Raw genomic sequence first — 23,230 nt, forward strand, 5'->3', positions numbered from 1 at the left:
GCCTGAAATATTTAGGAATGAAGGAAGACTGGGAGCAAGGATGGGCGCAGGCGAGAGGGGAACTTGGAGCCTTTCCGCCCTCCTACCCGAGGCCTCTCCTTGCCTCTTCCCTCTCACCCCACTTCCTAAGACCCAGCATGGATCAGCTGCGCAATGAGCTCTTCCTGGGGCCCCCTCATGGTGACAGCTTTCCAGTGGGGCTGTGTATGCCCAGCGCAGGCCTGTCATGTGGCAGGCTCGGCAGGAGGAGCTTGGCAGGGGTGTGGGGCAGTCAAGGGGTGGCAGATCCCGGGCAGCTTCTCACCCCGCCGGCGGCACCTCCCACAGGGGCGGGCTGGCTCAGCCAGTCAACTCAGCCAACCTTGCAACTGCCAAGCAGAAGACAGGAAGCCAGCCTGGCTCCTGGCTTTGGGGCTGGGAACTGTGGGAGGAGGGCCCAGGCCCCACTGGAGGCAACTTTAGTGTCAAGACCCTAGGAACCAGTCCTCTGTCTGGCCAGAGGGACACAGGCTTGTGGCATTTCCCCAGAGGCTCTCTAGGAGGGGGGAGGACCTCCCTGGAACCATAGGCCTAGCCTCTGACCCTGGAAACACCCAGCCTGGGCCTGCCTGAGGGCCAACAAGTCAGGGCAGGGGGCAGCAAATTTTTAACTCAGAACGTTGATCATTAACAGGGGTAGGAAAGAGTCCAAACCCAGCATCCCCCGAGGGCAGAGACCAGCTTGATCTTGAGCCTCCTGCAGAGATGCTGGTCCCCCGAGTCTGGTCCTCTGTGAGGCTAGGGCTGAGCAGGGTCTTGTCCAGGACCCTGGGGGGCTGGCCCTCAGGGGAGGGCAGGAGGATGGACCTCTCAGGCATCTACCCGCCTGTGACCACCCCTTTCACTGCCACGGCCGAGGTGGACTATGGGAAACTGGAGGAGAATCTGCATAAACTGGGCACCCTTCCCTTCCGAGGTAAGTGGGGTCTGTCCACTGGGGGAGTTGGAGGGGTGTGAATGACCCCTCAGCCAGCGACCAGAGGAGGGTACACAGGCTCTGTGGAGCTGTTCACGGACAGTCGGGTACCCTGGGGGTCATTGCATTACAGGAGAGGAGCAGGGGGGCACTGGTCTGGGGTCAGGAGGCAGACAGGAAGCTAACTGCTGGCCTGTGATCTTGGAATAAAGATCATCTCCCCCAAAGCCTTGTCAGCACCCTCTTCTGGGCAAAGCCTTCTTTGGCCAGATTAATTCCTGTTCTGCACCCTCTGACTCATTTCTCCCTTTACACAGGGGCCTCCCCTCTCTGAGATCAGGGACAGATCACATTTGTGACACTCAACATGCAACGCAGCCCAGGCACAATAAATGAAGACAGAAGGGGCAAGTCCCGCCCATCATCCTGCCCCACCCACCTCGATCTGGCACCCATGGCAGTTGCCCCAGGCAGTGCTGACAGTCGCCCCATTTTACAGCCGGGAAGCTGGAGCTCACACTGATGAGATCCCTTGCCCAAGGTCACTCCAGCTAATAAATGGCTTAGGTGGGATTTGAACTCAGGTCAGGCTGCATGGTCACATTCAGCTTACTCCACTGCCGACCGATGAATTCCCCCGCCCCAGACCAGATTCCAACAAATGGACCCTGGTCAGCCCCAACTTCCCAGGGCTTCCCAGGTGGCGCTAGTGGTAAAGAACCTGCCTGCCAATGCCGGAGACACAAGAGACACAGGTTCAATCCCCTGGAGGAGGGCCTGGCAATCCACTCCAGTATTCTTGCCCGGAGAATCCCATGGACAGAGGAGCCTGGCCGGCTACAGTCCATGGAGTCACAAAGAGCTGGACACAACTAAAGTGACTTAGCACACACAGCACCAACTTGGGAATGGAGTGGTTCTGACCGGGGTGATACAGTGGAGCAGTTCAGAACATGGACTCTCGATTCAAACCACAGCTCAACCACTGGCTTAGCTGTGAGATAAATCTCTCCAGACCTCAGTTGCCCCATCTGACATGTGGGAGTAATAATGGCCACATCATAGGAGGGTTGGGAGAAAAATCTGAGAGGATGCAAGTGAGATCATGCTGTAAACTGTGGAGGGTGATATACATTAGCAGGTATGGACTCCAAGGATGGCGCTGATTAGAATAACAGTATGATCGCCACTGCGGGCAGAGATGCACTGTGACAGCACCCGCTGGCCTAACGGAGACCCCTTTCATATCTCTGTGCTCAGGCGATGTGACCCTTCCCTAGGACACAGTGAGTGCCCTGTGGATGCCCACTTTGAGCAGTGACACAAAGGATATTTCTGCTGGGGCCTGAAGGTTTGAGCTGAGGCCTGATTCTCTTGAAGCAAAGTAAGAAGCTCCTTGAATCTCTGAGAGAAGACTGGGCCTCACCTCCCAGGTTCAAGGACACTCTAGTGCAGGGGTGGGGAGGGTGGACTTTGATCTGGGGTCTGTGTGCACCCCAGACTCTTCTCTGCACCCTTCCTTCCCCTCCCCTACCCCACTCACTGCTGCAGGGGGTACTGGGGTGCCTGGGAGCATGGCTGCCATGACTGGCAGACTAGCCACCGGTCCATTTCCCATACAACCTACACAGGCATCAGCTCTCACCTCAGCTCTCTCTTACCCCCACACACGTGGGAGCAGGGCGCTGTGCGGAAGAACCCAACATCCGGGGTTAGAAGACTTGTAGGAGTATGTTTCTGCCTGTTACGACCTTGGAAAAACCACTGAAACTCTCTAATCCGGTTTCCTCATTTTAGAATGAGAACTGGGCCACAGCGTTCAATGCAGTTCTTCTAAGGAGCCCAAACTTGAGGCCCTGGCACAGAGAATATTGGGCTATAATGGCCCTGTCACAGCTCCCAGGATGCAGTCAGAATGCCTGGGAAAGGGGCAATGAGCCACTTTAGCTCGAAAATCTGTGTCTCTCTTGCTGGATCTTTGCCTCTTTTTGCAGCCCAGGTTTCAGGGGCAGGGGAGGGAACCATCACACATCCCATTGCCACGGCGTCCTGCAATGAATTAAAGGTTCTCCAAAAAGGAGATGATCAATAGGCTGCCTGGGTGGCTTAGATGGTAAAGAATCTGCCTGCAATGCTGGAGATCTGGCTTTGATCCCAGGGTCGGGAAGATCCCCTGGAGAAGGAAATGGCAAACCATTCCAGTATTCTTGCCTGGAGAATCCCATGGACACAGGAATCTGGCAGGATACAGTCCATGGGGTCACAAAGAGTTGGTCATGACTGAGCAAATATAGATAGAAGAAAACCAGATAAAGAGATGGGAACCTGTCTTTGAGGAATCAGTGAACAGTTAAGAGATTCTTCTGGAAGACATTCCCTGAAACTTTTTATTATTTATTTAGCATTGTTAATTTGCATTATTTGAATAAAGAATATTCATTTAAATAAAACTTATAACCAAAGAAAAAAGGGAGGGGTTTTTGCAGAAGGGCCATTTGTCCCTGAACTCACACCCACAAACAACCTCAAAAATGAACTTTGAATTGTTATTTCCAAATGAGGTTAGTGGATTACCCCAGAACTACTCCAGCAGGAGCAGAGAGATGATGTTCCCCATAAAACTTGAAGCTTCTGTCTTATTCCCTTATTATGTAGGCAAGTCCATGGATTCTTGTGATGTGTCATATTAATATTTTTGTGTATATTGAAGCCATTCGTTTGTTAGATAAAATATTTTGTTTAAAATATCACAATTTTTATAACTGTATTTTGGCATTAAAAAAAATGTGCTATATGTCTCTGGGAGTGACCCAGGCCTGTCTACCCTGAGAGGCCCTGGGTATAATTTGGGATTCAGGGCCAGACTCTCGGTTGTCTGTAACTACAAGAGCCTGGCCAGCCAGCCCACCCATTCATCACCTGAGCTGTGCGCATTTACAGGGGAGTCAGGAGTAGGGGCAAAGTCTGGGTTTGCAGGGGCATCACTAAGGCAAGAGGTAGCAGCCCCCATCCTGAAAGAGCCCCAGGGATCTGGGGCTGGGTGAAGTCGCCTATTCTGTGTTTTCTGCCTTCTCAGCCCAATTGTGACCTCATGTTACTTCAGAATGAGCCCCTCTCTTTTTCTTCTGGGCCCTCTCTGTAATGGGGCTAGTGGCTGCAAGTGGAGATGGAATGAATGCTCTGAGCCGACAGTGCGGTAGGCCTCGCATGGGGGGAGACACGAGGCTTAGGCAACAAGGAATGGATGCCAGCCCAGTCAAGAAGGCCCTTCAACCATGGCCAGCTTGACCCAGCAGTCTCTGTCCCTTGGGGACCACCAGATGAGGACGAAAAGAAACCAAAGACTAAAGGATAAGAAGGCCTGGTTTGCAGAATAGATCCCAAGCAGGAGGCAGAAGGGACTCAGAATTGGGGAAGTTACTCTTTTACTGACTTGAGGAACAGCTGGCAGAGTGGGAGAAAGGTCCCAGGCCTCAGGCCGTTCCTGTCAGGTTGGACATAAAGGATTGTGTGGTCTCTCCCCACCCCGCCCCTCAACCACCTTCCTCACAATGAGGTTCATTGCTGAGGCGGGAGGGGCATCCTAGGGAGGGTGCAGTGGGGGGCCTGCCTGCCAGACACCCTCAGAGAGCCTGTCCTTTCAAGCATGAACCAGACCATCTGGGCTCCCCCACTCCCAGTGTGCTCTTAGCTCTGCCCGCCTGGCGTGGGGTCCTGGAGCCCTTCTTGGAGCTCATCCAGCAACCATCATGCAGGGTGGTGCTGGGGACCACCCTATTACTGGGATGTGGAGGCCTTGTGTTGTGGATGCAGAGGAAGAGGAAAAGGAAGACAGATTCTGAGACCACACAAGAGGTGCAGGAGCCAACAGACAGTGAAAAATTGAATGATGAGAGTTGGATCAAATCGCACTTTAGCCGTCTTTCCGAGGAGAAGCTGGCCGCCAGCAACACTGCCTGCCTCAACACCGCTGGGCCCAGCAGCTCCGCCGCTGCTCCGCAGCCGGACAGTGGCAGTGGGGAGGCCAGCACCACGATTCGCGTGGAGACCTTCACCACGCGGCAAGGAGATGAGGGCATGGCCCTTCACCGGGAGTCCTTCACCAGCAAGCAGAGAATGTCTGGGACTTCCGTGACCAAAGAGACCCACAAGGAGTCTGGGAAGTCCTCGTCCGCAGAGGAGGCCACGTGGGCCGCCGTGGCAGCCTGTACCAAGGAGATTGACACCAAGGGGCAGCAGCTGGCTAACTCCATGTTGCAACGGGCCACAGCCTGCCAGAACTCGGGCCACCTGGAGACCAAGGACATCAACCAGGAGGAGCTGAAGGCCCTCGAGGAGGTGGAGATGAAGCTGAAGGGGAATTTCCTCACCCAGCAGGAATCCACCGTAGCTGGCGCCAACCACACGCACACCTACCACAGCCACTGCCGCCATGGCCACCAGGGTTATGCAAACCACCAGTCCCACAGCCTGCCCAACCGCAGCCCCCAGGGCTACCACCCCTTTAAAGCCACCTAACCACAGATGGAGATGCCCCTTCCCCCCGCAGGGCTGGCACACAAACACAGGCATTCTGTGTGGCCCATTTCTCTGATGGGGCAACCTATGTGGCCCAGAGTAAGATGCTGCTGCCCAAGTGCCTTCTTCCTCAGGCCCCCTACAAGGGGTCCCGGGCCCCTTCAGCTCCATGAGTGGGGTCTGCCCCTGATGGCCCCTGATGAGGGAGAGCTGGGGAGAATTGAGGTAACTGAGGCAGACTCACAGGCCCCTGAAGAACGCCTGAGAGAAAATGGGAGAGGCAGATCCCAGGAGCAGCCGAGAGCAGCACACTGATGCCAAATGCCTGAGCTGAGCCAATAAAGCCTTGCATACCCTTACTCTTGAGTCTGGAGGCTCTGTGGCCAGCCCCGGGTCTGGGTGGGCCTCTGGGGAGAGTGTTCCTCCTCCCAAGTCCTCTTCTGGTAGGCTGATTCAAGGATCCCTAAATTAGCTTCTGGGGTCTTAGGTTCTGGGCATGGGAAGTCTCCACAGGGCTCAACTGCCGCTAACCTGCTGCCGCCAGAGGAGGAGGAAGCAGCCAGGAGCTGGGAGGTGCGGGGAAGAACAGTGCGGGTTGGAAGTAAGTAGGGGTGGGATATAGGTCTACAGTCCTCTTGGTGCTGCTCTCTCCCCTCCCCCACTGGGATCGTGCTGGTGCCTCCCCACCAGCTACCGTTAGAGCCACGGTATTGGGCTATGCACTCTCTCTCCTGGTTTATGCTGCTGTGCCTGGGGCTGGGGCTGCCACTCCTGCAGTACTACTAAGTAGCCACATTGCTCCTCATACTACAATCGCTCCCCTGCCTTTAAAAAATTTTTTTAATATTTATTTATTTAGGCTGTGCCAGGTCTTAGTTGCAGTATGTGGGATCTTTAGCTGCGGCATCTGGGCTCTAGTTTCTGATCAGGAATCGAACCTGGGCCCCCTGTATTAGGAGTGTGGAGTCTTAGCCATTGGGCCACCAGGGAAATCCCTCTCTCCAACCACCACCTTTTTTTAAGTTTTTAGTACATGCCACGCTCTGTGTCATATTACGGCACAGACCCAAGAGGAAGGTATTATGTTATCTCCACTTTGCAGGTGAGGCTCAGAGGTGTAATCCTCCCAGAGGTGGCATAGACAGTAGGTGGATATTGCTGGGGTCAGAGCCCAGCGTGGCCTGACTCCAAAGCCCGTACCCCTAATCCCTGCCCTGTGCTGCTCCCTGGTCTGAGGCCCACTGTCCCCTGAACTGTTGTCTCTCATAATTGTCCCTGTCCTCTTCCCACATGTCCTGACATACTCTGTGCAAGAGACCCGCAAGCCTGGGACTCTCCCTACCTTCTCTTTCTGGGTCCCAAGAAGCCATTTTGGGGGCAAATGGGGACCTCCCTGTTAAGCTGTTAAAGGGAGACAGCTGTCTTCCCCAGGAAACTTGAGAGAAGTCAGCTACAGGGCACTGTCTAACCCCCAGTGTCTCCTTTACATAGGCATTTCTTACCATTTGTATCTATTATGGATGAACCAGTGGTTTCCAAACTGTGGGCCTCAAACTCCAGGAAGGAGGTGCCTAGAATCATTGCAAAGAATGGATAAATCCATAAACACTCTAGATGTTGTCAATTGTGACTTTATGGAGCACAGTTAGGAGTATTTGAATATTTCTGACACTACTAATCAGTGACTATATAAACGTTGATATGTGTGTGTGTAAGGTACTTCATTGGAGAAGGAAAGGTACTTCATAATAAAAATCTTAATTAGGAAAAAAATGGAGCCAATCCTCCTGGAAAATGTTGGAAGATGCTAATCAGACAGAAACCAAAAGCAGTGAGTTTTGGCTTCTGAAAATGATTGTTAAAATATGTACATTTATCTGAAAGACCTTAAATCCCTTATTAAAAACTTAATACCTAAAATTTCAGATTAGCTAATTATGACTTTGGAATCTTAGCTTTTAAAATGTTTCAAACTAAAAAAAAAATAAAATAAAAAAAATAAAATGTTTCAAACTGGCAAAAATTTCAAATAAGGTCTGCAGTTCGTATTGTACTCATGTTCACTCTCTGGTTTTGATCACTGTTCTCTAGTTGGGTACGATGACGGAGGGATGTATAGAAATCCTCTGTACCATTTTTGCAGCTTTCCTGTAAATCTGAAGGTAGCTCAAGTTAAAAGTCAAAAAATTATTGGACAATTCAGTTATGAGCTCATGTCCAAGTTTTACTACAGTTGTACTTGAAGGAAAATAGCTTCTAAGGAACCAATTCAAGTATAAACTCTTGGTGAGGATATTTTTTATAAGAAAGGAGAATGGTTAAATCATTGTTAGACTAGATACAAAGAAAAATTAACAGTCACTAGCCTCTTGCCTGAGAGTCTGCTGGGAGGTGGGGGGTGGCTGGTTTCCCAGATCAAGGCTTAATTCCATTAAAACTCATTAGGAAATTGCTTCAGCATTTCATCAGGAACTTTCCTTTCTTCCTAGTGGGAGGTTATGAATTACATCATGCAAAAAAGTTCTGCCCCAGACCAGGTTTGGGATGATTTTTCTTTTATACTACCAATTGTTAACGCATAGGTCCACAGGCAGCGTGCTAGGTGTCACAGAGGAGGCCAAAATGAGGCAGATGCCGTCCTTGACCTAGATTCTTCTAGACTAGTGCTGAGCAAGGACAAAACACCGTGGAGTCCAGTGGGGAGGGGGCTTGAGGAAGGCTTCAAGGTCCTTGCAGCACATGGGGGGCTGCAACTAAGGAGGTGTTCTGGGCAGAGGGAAGAGCAGGAGCAAAGGCGTACCGCACGAAGATGGTCGTGTGTCTGGGGGCTCTGACAGTCAGTTTGGCTGGAAGGGAGTGTTGAGAGATCAGCAAAGGGGAGGAGGAAAAGCCTGAAAAGTGACTCCAAAGTCCCAAGCCAAGGAGGACTTAGGACAATGTCTGTTCAATTTCCTCATTTCACAGCAGAGGCCAGTTGGAGAAATTTTTCCTAGTCCCAACAGGTCGGGGTAAGGGAGGTTGAAGGATTCTGAGGATCTCCGTGCATTTTTGAGTAGACAGCAGGCAAGGACTAGGAACAGGCAAGAGAAGTTCAGAGGAAACATGCTCAGGGAAGACTGGATTCCAGGAAGACTTCTTGGAGGAGGTGGCAATGATGATGGGCCAAGGTGTATAATACTGACTGGGGAAGCTCCTTACATAAAAAATATTGTGCTTCTTCTTGGCCACAGTAAGTCACCCTGTTGCTTGTGTGTCTTCAGCCTCCACCCACCTCCCCTTATCAGGCCACATTGGCTCCTAGAGCACCCAGAGTAACAATGCGGCAAGGGAGAGAAGCTTCTGATATGAGCCTCTTTCCTCTCAGAGCTGGAGGGGCTGAGTGGTCCCTGAATGCAGCCTCCCCTCCCATACCAACCACTGTCCCCCTCCTCAGACTGAAAGTTGCCATCTTCCAGTTTTAAGGCTTGAGCACTTCCTCTGACTCCATAATGACTATAGCTACTTAAGTGCTGGGTTCTGTCTATTGTAGGCATTTGTAAATAGGATCTCACTTAAACCACATAACTTTAAAAAGGACACTAAAATTACCCCCATTTTTCAGTTGAGGAAGCTGAAGTTTGATTAAGCTATTTGCTCAAGAGTTCCAAGCTGGCAAGGGGCCACACTCGGAGTTAAACTTGGGCTCTGGCTGCCAACTCTGCTGCTCCCTGCTTCCCCAGCGCTCACTTTCCTCATTCGCCACCCATCCAGAGTTCTGGTCTTTCCTCTTCTTTAGCCCCAACTCCACACCCAGCCGCACATTGGGCCTGAACCTGGACATCTGGTCAAGGAAAAGGAGGGGGTTCTTTGCAGTATCACTTCACAGACTTCAGAGTGGTTTTTTTCTCATACATTTTCTCATTTGAGCCTTTAAGACAGCTCTATAAGATAGGATTAAAGTGCCCTTATTGTCTGGAGTCTCAGAGAGGGATGTAACTTGCCCAACAGCCAGAGGGGCCTGAGTCCAGTGCTTGCCTGGGTCTATCACACTTCCTCTTCCCCAGCCTGGACTCACTGCCTTCTTGAGAGTCAGGTCTGGGTTGGATGCTCCCTTAAGTAAAACGAGGAGAGGCCACTAGGAGCCTGGAGCACGGGGCCTGCTTCGGCCACCTGCTCCCACCCCCGGCCAAGCTCAAGACCCAGCTGTCCTGCGGTTTAGGCCAAGTCCACCTGTGGGACATGGGGGTTTCTGGATTTGGCCACCAGAATGAAAGGGGACTTGCGAGTGAGTGACCATGGCTGGAAACATGTCTGAATCAAAAAGCCCCTTCAAGAGGGCTTGGGGAGGCAGGAGCAGAAGCTTGACCTCTAAATCCTTAGCCCGAGGTTACTGGTCCTATCATGGCTGGACTGGAGCCCTCTCTGGGGTTGGCAACTCTGCGAGTGGGATGATCCACTGAGAAATCACTGGGACAGAAGAAGGCTTCTACCATGGGCTCCTAGCCTGACATGGAGGAACTGATGCTGAGGCGATGATCTGACTGACAGAAGCAGAAAGCTATTTGCCTCCAGATGTTCTCTGCAATGTTACCAAGACACGAAACTGGGGGAGAAATGCTAAGTATCCAGGAAGTTCTCCTGGCAGCCCGCTCAGTGGACTTGATGGGATAGTGAACAGCACAGAGAAAGCCTTGTGGTGTAAAGCTGACTCCCCACCAACACTGTGTCCCCTTAAGGATGACTCACAGGAACAATTTTTCTCGGTCCCAGTGCCAGGAAAATCTGTGTTTCTCCAGGGCAGCTGCTTTGCTTTATCTTGATTTCTACATATCTGTCAGCTGACTACATTTCCCTTTTAGCTTTGACTGTCAGGAACCTCCAAATCAGATATCTGTCAGAACTGTATGGCAGCGATTTTGTATATTAATATAGCCCCCACTTTCTTTCCTTTCTCCCCAATAGTCTTCTATTTATTAATAATCTTCGTGTATTGTATGCTACATTTAAGGGAAAAAATTTGGGATGGGATGGAGAGGAGAAAGAAGAGGAAAGAGAAAGTTGAATGAAAAAAGCTGAGAGGAAAATGGCTTTGCATTCCCTTTAGATTCAGCTGAAGAGCATCAGTTCTACTGGTCTCTTGTGGATATGAAATGATTTGACACCTCTAATGTTAGAAACCTCACAAATTGGATAAAACAGGAAATGCAAAATAAAATAATGAGATGCCACTTTTCATCCAGAAAATTGGCAAGAATTTGTTCTGACAGTACTCAGTATGGATGTGAATGAGCACTCCCAGTTTTTTCTAGCGCTGCTGCATATGGACTGGCTGACTAGAAGTCTGGCACGTGAAAGCGCATTTACCTGTGACTCAGCCATTACACACCTGAGTCTCTAAACTGAGAGAAACTCTTAAACCGTTGGTTTCAGCATTGTTTATAATAGCAAAATAGGAAATAGTCTAAATGTCAAAAGGACAATGAAAAGTTAAGTTGTGGTCTAACTTCACAAGAGAGTATTATATAGCAATGAAAATGAATGAATCAGGGCTCTCTGCACTGCTGTGGACAAAGCTCAAAACATAATGGTGAGCAAAAATGGCAAAGAGCAGAAGATTATGTGATTCCATTTCTATAGTCTTAATAGGCAAAAAACCTATTATATATTGTTTATGGCTCTAGATTTGTGTTTTAAGGGTAAAGCAACACGAATGGGAACCATGAACACTTGAGACAGGCCAGAGATGAGGAAGAGATGGGGGGAGGTTGTCGAGGGTACTGGGTACACTGATGTGGATTATATTATTATCTATTCTTTTTGGTATCTGAAATATCTCATTAAAACAAAAAAATGGTGTGAACACTGTCACTGCAACAGGGTACAACACTCTGCCTGTCTCAGGACAAAGATGGGAAGGAAATGTACGAAAAACAGTGGTGATGGGGAGATAGGAACCTGGGTGAGTTAAGACCAACAGCCAGTTTTTCACAAGCAGATGGTAAGGTGTTGCTTCTCTTGCAGGCTTCGTGGTCCAGGGCTCCAATGGCGAGTTCCCCTTCCTGACCAGCAGTGAGCGCCTGGAGGTGGTGAGCCGCGCACGCCAGGCCCTGCCCAAGGGCAAGCTCCTGCTGGCCGGCTCCGGCTGCGAGTGTGAGGCCTGAATGTGCCTGGGCCTGGCGGTGGCTGGGTGTGGGGGCTGGCTCCCTGGCCTGGAGCTGGGTTCAGTCTAGGTCTTGCTCTATCTCTTCTGCGTCTCTTGCTTGCCTCGGTCCTAGTCTGGTCCACTCCCTCCTGCCCTCGCCCACCATGGCCTGTAGCGAAGACTTCTTTCTTTCTCCTGTAGCTACTCAGGCCACGGTGGAGATGACGGTGAGCATGGCCCAGGTCGGGGCTGACGCCGCCATGGTGGTGACCCCTTGCTACTATCGTGGCCGCATGAGCAGCGCCGCCCTCATTCACCACTACACCAAGGTGGGTTAAGGTAGGGGTGTGGGTTTGAGGCCTGGGCCCAGAGGAAGCTGGGTGGAGCAGAGATTCTGCCCAGGGAGGGGAGGAGAGAAGCTAGGAGCAGAGTGGTGAGCTGACTTCCCATAAATGGCAGCTTGGGAGAGGGGAGGGACACCACCAGGTACCAGCTGTGTGACTGTGGGCAACTGACCTAACCCTGCGGTGTCGCTCTTCCCGCCCCTCTCAAATGGGAGGAATAATGAATCTTCCTCCAGGGAGGATTAGATCAATCAAAACGAAAAGGACTTGGAGCTGTGCCTGGCACACAGAAAGCACTCTTAAGTATCACCCAGGATCAGTGCTTGCAATCAGGGTGCCCAGCTCTGTGACTTCTCATCCAGGAGGTGGGCCGGTCCAGGCAGTCCTGCACAGAGCCAGGCTCCGGCCGCCTCAGGCCTGGGGCAGCTGGCCTCCCCTCTCTTCTCTGCACCCCTCAGGTGGCTGACCTGTCTCCAGTTCCTGTGGTGCTGTACAGCGTCCCAGCCAACACGGGGCTGGACCTGCCAGTGGATGCGGTGGTCACGCTTTCCCAGCACCCCAATATTGTGGGCATCAAGGACAGCGGGGGTGATGTGAGTGGCAGTGGCCCTCGGCCAGGGACTCCTCCTTCTCTTCTCCTTTGATACCGACTTCAGGGCAGCTCTAGGATCTGCTTCAGTCCTGGGCTCTGGGGTGGGTTCCCTCTGTCCTCTGGGCTCTCTGGGGTTCATCTGAATCAAGGGGAGCATCTCTCTGGGACCTCGACTCTCATTCTCCCACACTTGCCCAGCCCCCAGCCCCCAGCCAGGCTGGCAGCAGAGCCTGTGGGCGCAGCTCTCACACTAGCTTGGCCGTTATTACAGGTCACCAGGATTGGGCTGATTGTTCACAAGACCAGGAGTCAGGATTTCCAGGTGTTGGCTGGATCGGCTGGCTTCCTACTGGCCAGCTATGCCGTAGGTAGGCCTCCCACTTCTCTCAGACTGTGACGAGTGGTCATGATACAGGCAGCTGGGTTCTGCTGGGAAAGATGCTGAAGGCCAGGACTGTGTGGATAGGGGGCTTTTGCCAGCCTGCCTGCTGGGAAACCTCAGAGATATGTTTCACCACTTACTTATCTGAATAGTGGATGCTTCTAAGTAACCTTGTTAGGTGGAGGAGGGTGGCCGTGAACAATCCCCTGGCCTGTAGTGGGGATGCCTGCAGTTTGTTCTAAGTCCCAAGCTCCCTGCTTAGGTGACAAATTTAGCTCCTTTAATCTCACCTTGTAAATTATCCTCTAAGGGCAGAGGCCTTGGGGTGCTTCCCACCAGTCTGGGAGTGCATTTTCCTCTCTCCCTGGGCCCAGGCCAGAATTAATTGTTAGGCCTGCAGGGTTGGCCTGGGGATCTTCAGCTGACTGATCAGACTCTGTTGCAGTCTAGGATCCTAGGAATGTTACCATTTAGACCAAGTGCTCTTGTCTGCTTGGGGTCAAGGTCCCTGAGTTCAGACTGGATTTGGGCCCCGGAGGGGAGGGAGCACCTGCTCCCATCAGCTGAAGCCCCAGTGTCTTGAGATTTGAGTTACTTTTCCAGCGATGCAGGGGACAATGCTGCTTCATGTTCTCTCTGGTCTCTGCAGATTTGGGTTGTGATATAGGTTCTGTATAACTCCCCTCTGCCCTGTCACAGTCTAAAGGGGAGAGTTACAGGAGACACATTTATGCTTCCTTCATGAGTGGTAGATGGAAATCGCACTGGCTCTGCAGGCTGGAGATCTAAGCTGGAATCTGAGCTCTGCCATTTATTCACTGAGTACCACCGGGCAAGGTAAACGACCTCTCTGTGCCTGAGTTCTTACTCGGCAAAGCAGGGAGATGTGAGGATTAGAGAGCATTGGCCCTGTGTCTGTCATAGCCCTTGACACAGTAGGCTTTTGATAAACAGCAGTTACATTCACTCATGAGAAATGCCCACTCTGTCTCCAGTCTTGAGGCCACTCTGCTTTGAGTCACTCCTAACTAGCTTTGCAATCACACTAAACAGGCTGGCAGAAGTGGCAGAACTTCCGAGATCACAGCCAGCCCGTTTCCATTGCCCAGATGAGAGCAAAGAGGACCGGCAAGTGTTAGATGACATGTCTAAGTTCACACAGCCAATGGGAGGAAACGCTGGGTCTCCTGACTAAGTCTAGTGCTCATTCTCCTCCCCCACGACTGTCCCAGGCTGAATTCACTGGGGGGAATACAGTTTCCATAGACCAGAGGCTTGCCATTCATGCCATCTCCTTCCAGGGCTGATGAGTCAGGGGGCAATTGCAGGAGTGTGGAGGTGCCAACTGGCAGGTGGGACTTTACCGTGGGGGAGAGGGGGATGAGGGAAAGGAACCATCCTTGAGTCAGCCTTCAGGTTCTGTTCCTTGCCCCTCAGCCTGTGGGATTCTATTTTGAATATGCTGGCAAGGGTCTCTCTGGAAATCTGTACTCCGTAAACTCACAGACTGTGTCTCAGATGTGGCTCACCGGTGGCCTAAAAATCCGCAGCCTAACTCTCAGAACAAAGAGGTGCTGCAGGATTTGGAATTCTCTTCAAGAGGAGCCTCAGGCTGATATTCTGTCTTTTACCCTGTGGCAGGAGCTGTGGGGGGCGTGTGTGCCCTGGCCAATGTCCTGGGGGCTCAGGTGTGCCAGCTGGAGAGACTCTGCCTCACAGGGCAATGGGAAGATGCCCAGAAACTGCAGCACCGCCTCATCGAGCCAAACACTGCGGTGAGCTCCCGGCCCGCGGGCCCAGCGTGGGGGTGGTCTGTGTCCTTGTTGGAACAGGAGTCAATGCTGGCACAGGTGTCCCTCCTCGGTCTCTCCTCCTTCAGAAAGGCCTTTTCGAGAACATCCCAGTGTGGGAAACTCTTTGTGCCTCCCCAGAAAATCTTGACTTCAGACAAACTCGAGCCCCATTGGTTCTCAAACTTAAGTGTGCATTGGAATTCATTCAGGGAGCTGGTTAAAATTCTGCTCCTTTAGGCCCAGGAATAGTCACTGAGACAAACGTCCTAGGTGGTTGTGACATAGGGAATCCTGGAACCGTACTTAGAGATACAGTGCCTAGAGAGAGGGAAACTTGGGCCTTTATGTCAGCTTTATAAGGGGCCAGATCCTGAAAAATGGAACGACAGTTGAATAAAGGCGTGGGAAGCCTGGAGGTATTCAGAGCCCAGCTTTCCCAGGAGAGTCCTGTCTTCAAATAATCCATTCTGCAGTCAGACCGTGTACCCCGAGTCTGTGTTGGGCAAATCAAGGAGAAGAGGCAAGCTGGAATTCCAGTCAAGTGCAGGCAATGTTGTGCTGAGCCACACTGGAGTCTGAGGCAAAAAGAAAAACATGTGTCCCTGGAGACATGTCTTCATTTATACTTTAAATTAAACTTTTTACTCTAGTATCACTGTGGATTCACATGAAATGATAAGAAACAATACAGGGAGATTCCATCTACCCATTACCCTGTTTACCCCAATGGTAACATCTTACAAAACTATAGCACAATATCACAACCAGGATTTTGACTAACATATAGTCGAGATATAGAATATTTCCATTACCATAAGGATCTCTTATGCTAGTCTTTTATAGTCATACCTACTCACCTCCTGCCCCTACCCCGCTCCTTAACCCCTGGCAGCCACAAATATGTTCATTTCTGTAATTTTATCAGTTCAAGACACTTATGTAAATGGAATAAGGTCATCTAGAACCTTTCGAAATTTGCTTTTTTTTCACTCAGCATAATTTCCTGGAGATTCATTCAAACACAAGTAGCAGTTCTTTTTTATTATTGAATGTGGCCAGAAGCAGCTTTGTTTAACCATTTATCTGTTGAAGGATAGCTGGTTGTTCCCAGTTTGGGGCTATTAAAAGCTGCTGTGAACATTCATGAACAGATTTTAGTATAAGTTTTCATTTTTTCTGGGATAAATACACAACTAGTGGGTTGTATAATTTTTGCATGCTTATCATTTTAAGAAACTGACCAACTTTTTTCCAGAGTAAGTGTACCATTTTGTATTTTTGCTGTTGTTAGTCGCTAAGTTGTGTCCAACTCTTTTGTGACCCTATGGACTGCAGCCTGCCAGGCTCCTATGTCTGTGGGATTTCACAGGAAAGAATATTGGAGTGGGTTGTCATTTCCTTCTCCAATTTTGTATTTACATCAGTGTAAATGTATGAGTGACCCAGTTTCTCTGTATCCTCAACAGCATTTGGTGGTGTGACTTTTTTTTCATTCTGATAGGCATGTTGTGACATCTCATTGTGGCTTTAATTTACATTTTTCTGATGGCTAATGCTATTGAACCTTTTATCATGTATTTATTTGACATTTATATGAAATGTCTATTTTTGTCTCCTACCCAGTTTCCAATTGGATTTTTTTTTTCCACTGTTGAGTTTTAGAAGTTCTTTATACCTTCTAGATACTAATCCTTTGTCAAAAATGTCATCTGCAAATACTTCTCCCAGTCTGTAGTTTATCTTCTCATCCTCTTAACAGATGTTTTGCCGAGCAAAAGTTTTTTAATTTTAACGAAGTCTAATTATCAATATTTACTTTTATGTTTATGCTTTTGGTGCAAGTCTAAGAACTCTCTGCTTAGCACAAGATTGTGAAGCTTTTCTTTTTCCTAAAAGTTTTATGTTTTACAAGCCTGTGACCCATTTTGAGTTAATTTTTGTAAAACGTATGAGACTTAGATCAAGGTTCATTTTTTTTCTCTTTTTTGGCCTGTAGATATCCACTTGCTCCAGCACCATCTGTTGAAAAGATGATCTTTCCTTTATTGAATTACTTTTGCACCTTTGTCAAAAATCAGCTGGGTGTATTTGTGTGGGTCTATTTCTGGATTCTCTATTCTCTCATTGATCTATCCCTCTGCAGTACCACACAGACTTGATTGTTGTAGGTGTATAATAAATCTTGAAATCAGCTAGACTGACTCTTCCTACTTTGTTCTTTTCTTCCCCAAAATTGTTTTAACTAATCTAAATCTTTTGTCTTGCCATATACGTTTTAGAAAAATATTATCTATATCTATGAATACTTTTGCTAGGATTTCAGTAGGAATTGTCTTAAATTTGTACACCAATTTGGGAACAACTGACATTTTTACTTTGTTGTCTTCAAATCCTTGAATAGGCTATGTCTCCATTTATGTAAACCTTCTTTGATTTATTTTGTCAGCATTTTGTAGCTTTTGGCGCACAAGTCCTCTACAAGTTTTGAGAGATTTACACCTAAGTGGCTCATATATTTGAGTGATTATAAATGATATTGTATTTTTAATTTCACTATAAAATGTTTATATCTAGTATGTATAGGAACCAACTGATTTTTGCTTGTTTATCTCATATTATATATGACTTTGCTAAACTCACTTATGCGTTCTAAGAGATTTTTTTCTATATTCCTTGGGATTTTCTACATAGACAATCATATCACCCATAAATAGGGCATGTTTTAATCTCTTCCTTTCTGATCTGCATGCCTTTTATTTTCTTTCTTGCCTTAGTGCAATGGCTAGAATTTCCTGCACTAAGATGAATAAGAGTAGTGAGAGTAGACATCTTGACTTGTTTCTGATCTTAAGGAAAAGTGTTCAGTCTTTCATTGTTAAGCACAATGGGAGGTAGGTTTCTGTAGATGCTCTTTTTCAAGTTGAGGAAGTTCTCCCTCTATTCTAGCTTTCAGAAAGTTTTTAAAAATCATAAATGGATGTTGAACTTTTGTCAAATGTTTTTCTTTATTGATTCATATGATCATGTGTTTTATTTCCTCTTTAGCCTGTTAATATGGTGAGTTACATTAATAATTTTTAAATACTGAACCAGACTTGTATCCAAGTGGAATAAACTCCACTGGCGCACGATGTATAAATGTTTTTATATATTGCTGAATTCCATTTGCTAATATTTTATCAAGGGATTTCCCTGTCTATATTCATGAGAGATATTGGTATACCATCTTTCTTTCTTTGCTTCTTTTCTTCTGTACTGTCTTTGATTTTGTTATCGGGATAAAAATAGCTTTATTCATTGATTGGGAAATGTTCCCTTCTCTTCTGTTTTCTGGAAGAGATTATGAAAATTGATATTATATCTTTGAACATTTTTTAGAATTCTTCAATGAAACCATCTGGGCCTGGAGGTTTCTATTTTGGGAGTTTAAAAAATAATAATAATTCCATACTAGGCTCTGCTGATACCTCACTGGCTGGAAGGGGTAGAAGTGCTCCCCGTGTGGCCTCCTCTGACATCTCGAGTGTGTTTGACAGGGTGGCCTCCTTAAGGGGTGGGCAGTGGTCAAAGTTCTGACTCTCCTGCGGGATCTGGCTGGAGTAGAGTGATTATTGTTCACAAGTTCTCCATCTTGCTCAGCTGCCCCTTCCTTGTCTTCGACCAGAGGGGACAGCCTTTTGTGGGGCTTTTCTTGTCTCTGCTTACTGGTATTTCAGGGTCACTGCTCCTTTGGCTCCAAGTCTAGACTGAGGAGCTTGGCACTGTGCTGTTTTTCTTGGGTCCCAAAGTCGCTAGTCAGTATTCCTTCTCTCTGCCTTTCAGACTTTTATGTTGGTTTTTATATAATGTCCTGGGCTTTGCTTTTTTTTTTTTTTAGTTCTGCTTTTTGAGGGAAATAAAGAAAAGTACACCTATTCCATCTTCCTGGAAGTGAAAGCTCTAAGCAGTTTTCTTTATTTATTTGGCTGTACCAAATCTTAGCTGCAGCATGCAAACTCTTAGTTGTGACATGTGGGATCCAGTCCCTGTCCAGGGCTTGAATCCAGGCTCCCTGTATTGGGAGACCAGAGTCCTAGTCACTGGACCAGCAGGGAAGTTCTTCAGGTAGTTTTCTAAATGGTGATTTTTCCCTCCCAGTATATTAGAGTAGTTGGGAAAAAACATTGAAAAATTTTAAAGTAGGTACATTAACATTTGCAACACTTTTTCCATTTAATACCAAAAACATAACTTATTAGAATTTTACTTCCCTGGCTTGAATGGAAGCAAACACATCAAACCAACTTTTTTCCCTAAATCTGCTGCTACTGCTGCTGCTGCTACGTCGCTTCAGTCGTGTCCGACTCTGTGCGACCCCATAGAAAGCCTAAATCTACTTCTAGAAAAAAAAGTTACCATTAAAAATATGCAAAACATGTATAGGGGGCACATGTAATTAATGGCCTCAGGCTACAAGATTCTGGGCACGGTTCTGTTAATCTTGCCTTTATTTAAAACTTTGACTCTTTGCTCATTGTGGGCTTTTTTTTGCATTGATTTTTACGTTTTAAAAAATATTGCATTAAATATTTGTCTCATGACTGAGTATTTTGGTGCTCTGTCAAGTTTTGCCTGTGAGGCAGGTAGAGTGGTGGGCGGGCTCTAGATGTCCCTCACAGTTTACATCTTTACCTCAAAGGGACAGATTAATTCAGATGTAGAGAAAGGACAGCTGAGGAGGCAAGCTTGAGTTTTCCTGGCTGTGAAACTCTCCTGGCATAGGACGCCCTATAGATAGGTCGTAATAACTGTAGGAATAAAGTCCTTTAGGCTGAGCCCCATCCGGCCCCAGGCTGTACTATACATACCAACATTCCACTGGGGCAGGACCTCTGCTCTCCCACTCCCCTCCCTGTGAGAGAGAAAGTCCCAGAGCCTGCATACCACCAGACAGGAAGAGGAGGAGCTTCCAGGCCCCTTGGGGTCTGGGCTAATAGTAGAATCTTTTAAATTTATTTTTTATCCAAGCATGGTTGAATTACATTGTTAATTATTGCTATATAGCAAAGTGACTCAGTTATACACACATATATATTCTTTTTCATATTCTTTTCTATTATGGTTTAATCACAAGATATTAAATATAATTCCCTGTGCTACAGAGTAGAACCTTGTTGCTTATAATAGTGGTATTTTTCTCATCCAGTTCTTGTGACATGGGGTAGCTTTCTTTATCTCCTAATATTACAGATGAAGCAGCTCGGGCTGCCCCTTGGGAAGAGAGGATGCTTACTGCCTCGGCGTGCCATCTTGTCTTACCCTTCACTTTGTGCCCCATCCTGTGCCAGCTCTGGGCACACACTCAGGAATGCCTGGAACACCTTTCTGCTGCCTGGGCTGTAGGCTCAGCCACCCCAAGAGCAGCTTGATGTCACCTTATTGCCCTGCCCTGCTTGAACACAATGTGCTTCCTCTGCCCTCCCACCCAGCCAACCTCTTGCCCTGGCTATATTTAGCACTTTCCATAGTTTTTACCTCCAAACCATTCCACCCTTTCTCAGGGTCTAAAGAGGGACAAATCAGAGATCTTCAGACACCCACGGTGGAAGAAGGCTTTCTTCTAGGTACTTCTTGTTTCCATCGTCTTTCCCACCCTGCTCAGGTTTTGGGTGAAGTGCCCAAGTTATTGGGCCTTCCGAAGTGGCTCAGTGGTAAAAAAATCCTCTAGCCAATGCCAGAGATGCAGGAGGTGCAGGTTTGATCCTTGGGTCAGGAAGATCCCCTGGAGGAGGAAATGGCAATCCACTCAGTATTCTTGCCTGGAGAACCCCATGGACAGAGGAGCCTGGTGGGCTACAGCCCATAGGATCCAAAAGAGTCAGACAGGACTGAGCGACTGAGCACACACACTCACACACATGCCCAGGTTATTAGAATATTATGGCTGGAACCAGGCCTGGGAGGAAGCTTGCTAAAGTCTACTGGCCTCTAGTGGTGAAGAGTTATTAAATGTCAGTCATTCATCAGTGGTTCCCAATTATTTTTACCCCAAACAACCTTTTTTCTAATTTTACCCTTCACGAAGCCTGTATTTCTAAGGTTTTACTTCCCTCAAAGTGAAATCTCATTAAGTAATAATTACTTCTTTTTAAGTAATCAAAGACCAATCTAACACTTCTGATCAGCCTGAAACAGCCAGTTGCTATGCTAGAAGCAAAGAAACAAGATGCCTGCTTTTAAATTAGGTCTTCCATTACAATGGAAAAGTTTAGAGATCATGTTGTGCAGACCTCTCCTTTTTTAGGCAAGTGAACTTGCTCAGAGATAAGTTAATGATACAAGGTTATTCTTTGGACAACAGATGTACTGTTTTCCCTGTGAAAGCATTTGGAATTGGGGATCAGGGAAGAGTTACGGGTGGATGGGAGGACCCTGCTGTGGGAACAGTAGAGGTCTGGACCATGCTGATTTCCCGCAACCCGTGTGCCCAGGTCGGGTACCCGGGAACTGGGCTGTAGACCGGAGATGCTCTAGCCCCAGACCCACAGCACTGTTGCCTTCTCCCTTCTCAGCCTGAGGACTGAATGCTGGTCTCCTCCCCAGTGGGGTGGATTTCTCTAAAACCAAAGGAAGCGCCTTCCTTCATTCTAGATTTTGGCCTGTGTTTTCTCCCACCCACCTGCCTTCTGGATTCCCCGTCTACCCTGGGTGTCATAGATTCGGCAGAGTTACTTTACTAGGGAAGGAGGGTGGGAACCCTAACCTTCTGAAAGTGAAATGCCTGGGTTCTATAAGTGTGTGTGTGTGTGTGTGTGTGTGAGAGAGAGAGAGAGAGAGAGAGAGAGAGAGAGAGAGAGAGAGAGAGAGAGAGACTCCCCAGTCTCTTCTAACAGGCGCTGCTCCTTAGGTGACCCGGCGCTTCGGGATCCCAGGACTGAAGAAAACCATGGACTGGTTCGGCTACTACGGAGGCCCCTGCCGCTGCCCCTTGCAGGAGCTGAGCCCCGCCCAGGAGGAGGCGCTGCGCCTGGACTTCGCCAGCAACGGGTGGCTCTGAGCGCCGGCCGGGGCCTGCCGGACCACGCCCACCTCAGCCTCCTGCCGGGTGGTGGCAGCCTGAAGAAAGCGTGGGGGAGACGAGGGCTCAGGGTTCGAGGCTCCTCTTCTTACTTCAGTCCTCCCGGTAGACTTTCTCCAGGCACTACCAGGCATGCTTATTTCCTGTTCTCCCAGCCCCATGATCTCTGATCTCTGGTTATTTGTATCCCGGAATCTGGGTCTTTAGAGACCTTCAATGTAGGAAGGAACATGACTTATTTCTCTCTCTACTGTGCTTTTCTGTCCTTGAACCAGGAATCAGACTGGAAGGGTGTGTGTGTGTGGTGGGGCGCGGGGCGGGGGGAGAGGGGGTGGAGTTGGGCACAGAATGGCCATGTTTTAATGGAAGGAAGACTGCTCAGGCGTGAGGGTACAAACCTGTGTCCAGCACAGAGCAGTAGGAAGCTGGGGTAATTCTGAGAGCCCTAGTTCTGACTCCTTCCAGGAGACGCGGTAGGTTCGAAAATCTGATCAGAAAGCTGTCACTGGTCTTTGAAAGTCCCCCAAGCTACACTGTAGTCCTTTCCTAAATCTATTTTGATTCATCTCATATTGTCTCTAGCCTTGATCCCAGCCATCAAGTGTACCAGTGAGACAGCCCAGTGACTTAACCAGAACTGGTAAATAATGACACCTGGTGGATAAATGTTACCAGTGAGACAGCCCAGTGACTTAACCAGAACTGGTAAATAATGACACCTGGTGGATAAATGTTACATTCTAGAAGGCTATGCTAGCCAACCCAGGTCTGAAACATTAAGAAAGGGGGCTTGACCTGAGTAAAGACCATCTTCTTGCCTATACACACTCTGCTTTTATTATTAAGAACAGTTACTTTGTTGTTGCAATAAAGTTTAATAAGTTAAATTGGCATGCCTATGTACAGACTAACACTCCACTGTTACACACATCTTAGGTTTCCTGCTCAGATATCAAGACCTTTCTGGAGGCAATTTAGCTCCCAAGGTCTGCTTTTTCCCTGCTCTGAGAGAGGCTTTAAGAAACTGAACAAACATAAGCACTCGATTATTGGTGTCCTAGGGAAAAAGCTTGTTGAAGTTTTCCATGGGAGAGGTAAGAGGCAAAACATTTTAAGTGAGATATTTAGAAACACCTAGCATATTAATTTAAAAGGCTGCTTTTATGGAGAAGGACATGGCAACCCACTCCAGTACTCTTGCCTGGAAAATCCCATGGATGGAGAAGCCTGGTGGGCTACAGTTCATGGGGTCGCAAAGAGTCAGACACAACTGAGCGACTTCACTTTCACTTTTCTCTAAAATGTTTAACCTTATTCAGTGATAATCTGACTAGTGGCAGGAAACCTGAGATGAATTTTTTCAAAAACTACTCTGGTTAAAAAGAAAGGTAAACAAATCCTTGTTTAGGGCAAGGACTAGAGGACAGAATATAAAAGGTATCAATCTTCAACAGAAACTGGGCATCTG

The 23,230-nt window shown here is 48.2% G+C and overlaps 2 protein-coding genes across 6 annotated transcripts; both read left to right on the plus strand.

The window, feature by feature from the left end:
- The first annotated feature begins 352 nt into the window (after positions 1–352).
- On the plus strand, positions 353–22,012 carry HOGA1 (4-hydroxy-2-oxoglutarate aldolase 1). Of its 5 annotated transcripts, XM_044935113.1 has the most exons (8): positions 360–955; positions 11,474–11,602; positions 11,796–11,923; positions 12,397–12,531; positions 12,802–12,898; positions 14,554–14,687; positions 20,246–20,308; positions 21,592–21,725. In XM_044935113.1, exons 1-7 carry the CDS (start codon positions 745–747, stop codon positions 20,306–20,308), a joined length of 897 nt encoding a protein of 298 aa, XP_044791048.1. In that variant the 5' UTR covers positions 360–744; the 3' UTR covers positions 21,592–21,725. The 5 variants fall into 5 exon arrangements, with proteins under 5 accessions (XP_025129833.1, XP_025129832.1, XP_044791048.1 ...); XM_025274050.2 differs by lacking the exon at positions 20,246–20,308 and having other exon boundaries at positions 21,578–21,715; XM_006061157.3 differs by lacking the exon at positions 20,246–20,308 and having other exon boundaries at positions 361–955; positions 21,592–21,881.
- C23H10orf62 (chromosome 23 C10orf62 homolog) lies at positions 4,097–5,831 on the plus strand. Its single transcript, XM_045164223.1, has 2 exons — positions 4,097–4,151; positions 4,512–5,831. The coding sequence occupies exons 1-2, from the start codon at positions 4,097–4,099 to the stop codon at positions 5,471–5,473; spliced, it is 1,017 nt and encodes a 338-aa protein (XP_045020158.1). The 3' UTR covers positions 5,474–5,831.
- Positions 22,013–23,230: the final 1,218 nt, after the last annotated feature.

The sequence above is a fragment of the Bubalus bubalis genome, chromosome 23 (assembly GCF_019923935.1).
Source record: "Bubalus bubalis isolate 160015118507 breed Murrah chromosome 23, NDDB_SH_1, whole genome shotgun sequence".
NCBI lineage: Eukaryota > Metazoa > Chordata > Mammalia > Artiodactyla > Bovidae > Bubalus > Bubalus bubalis.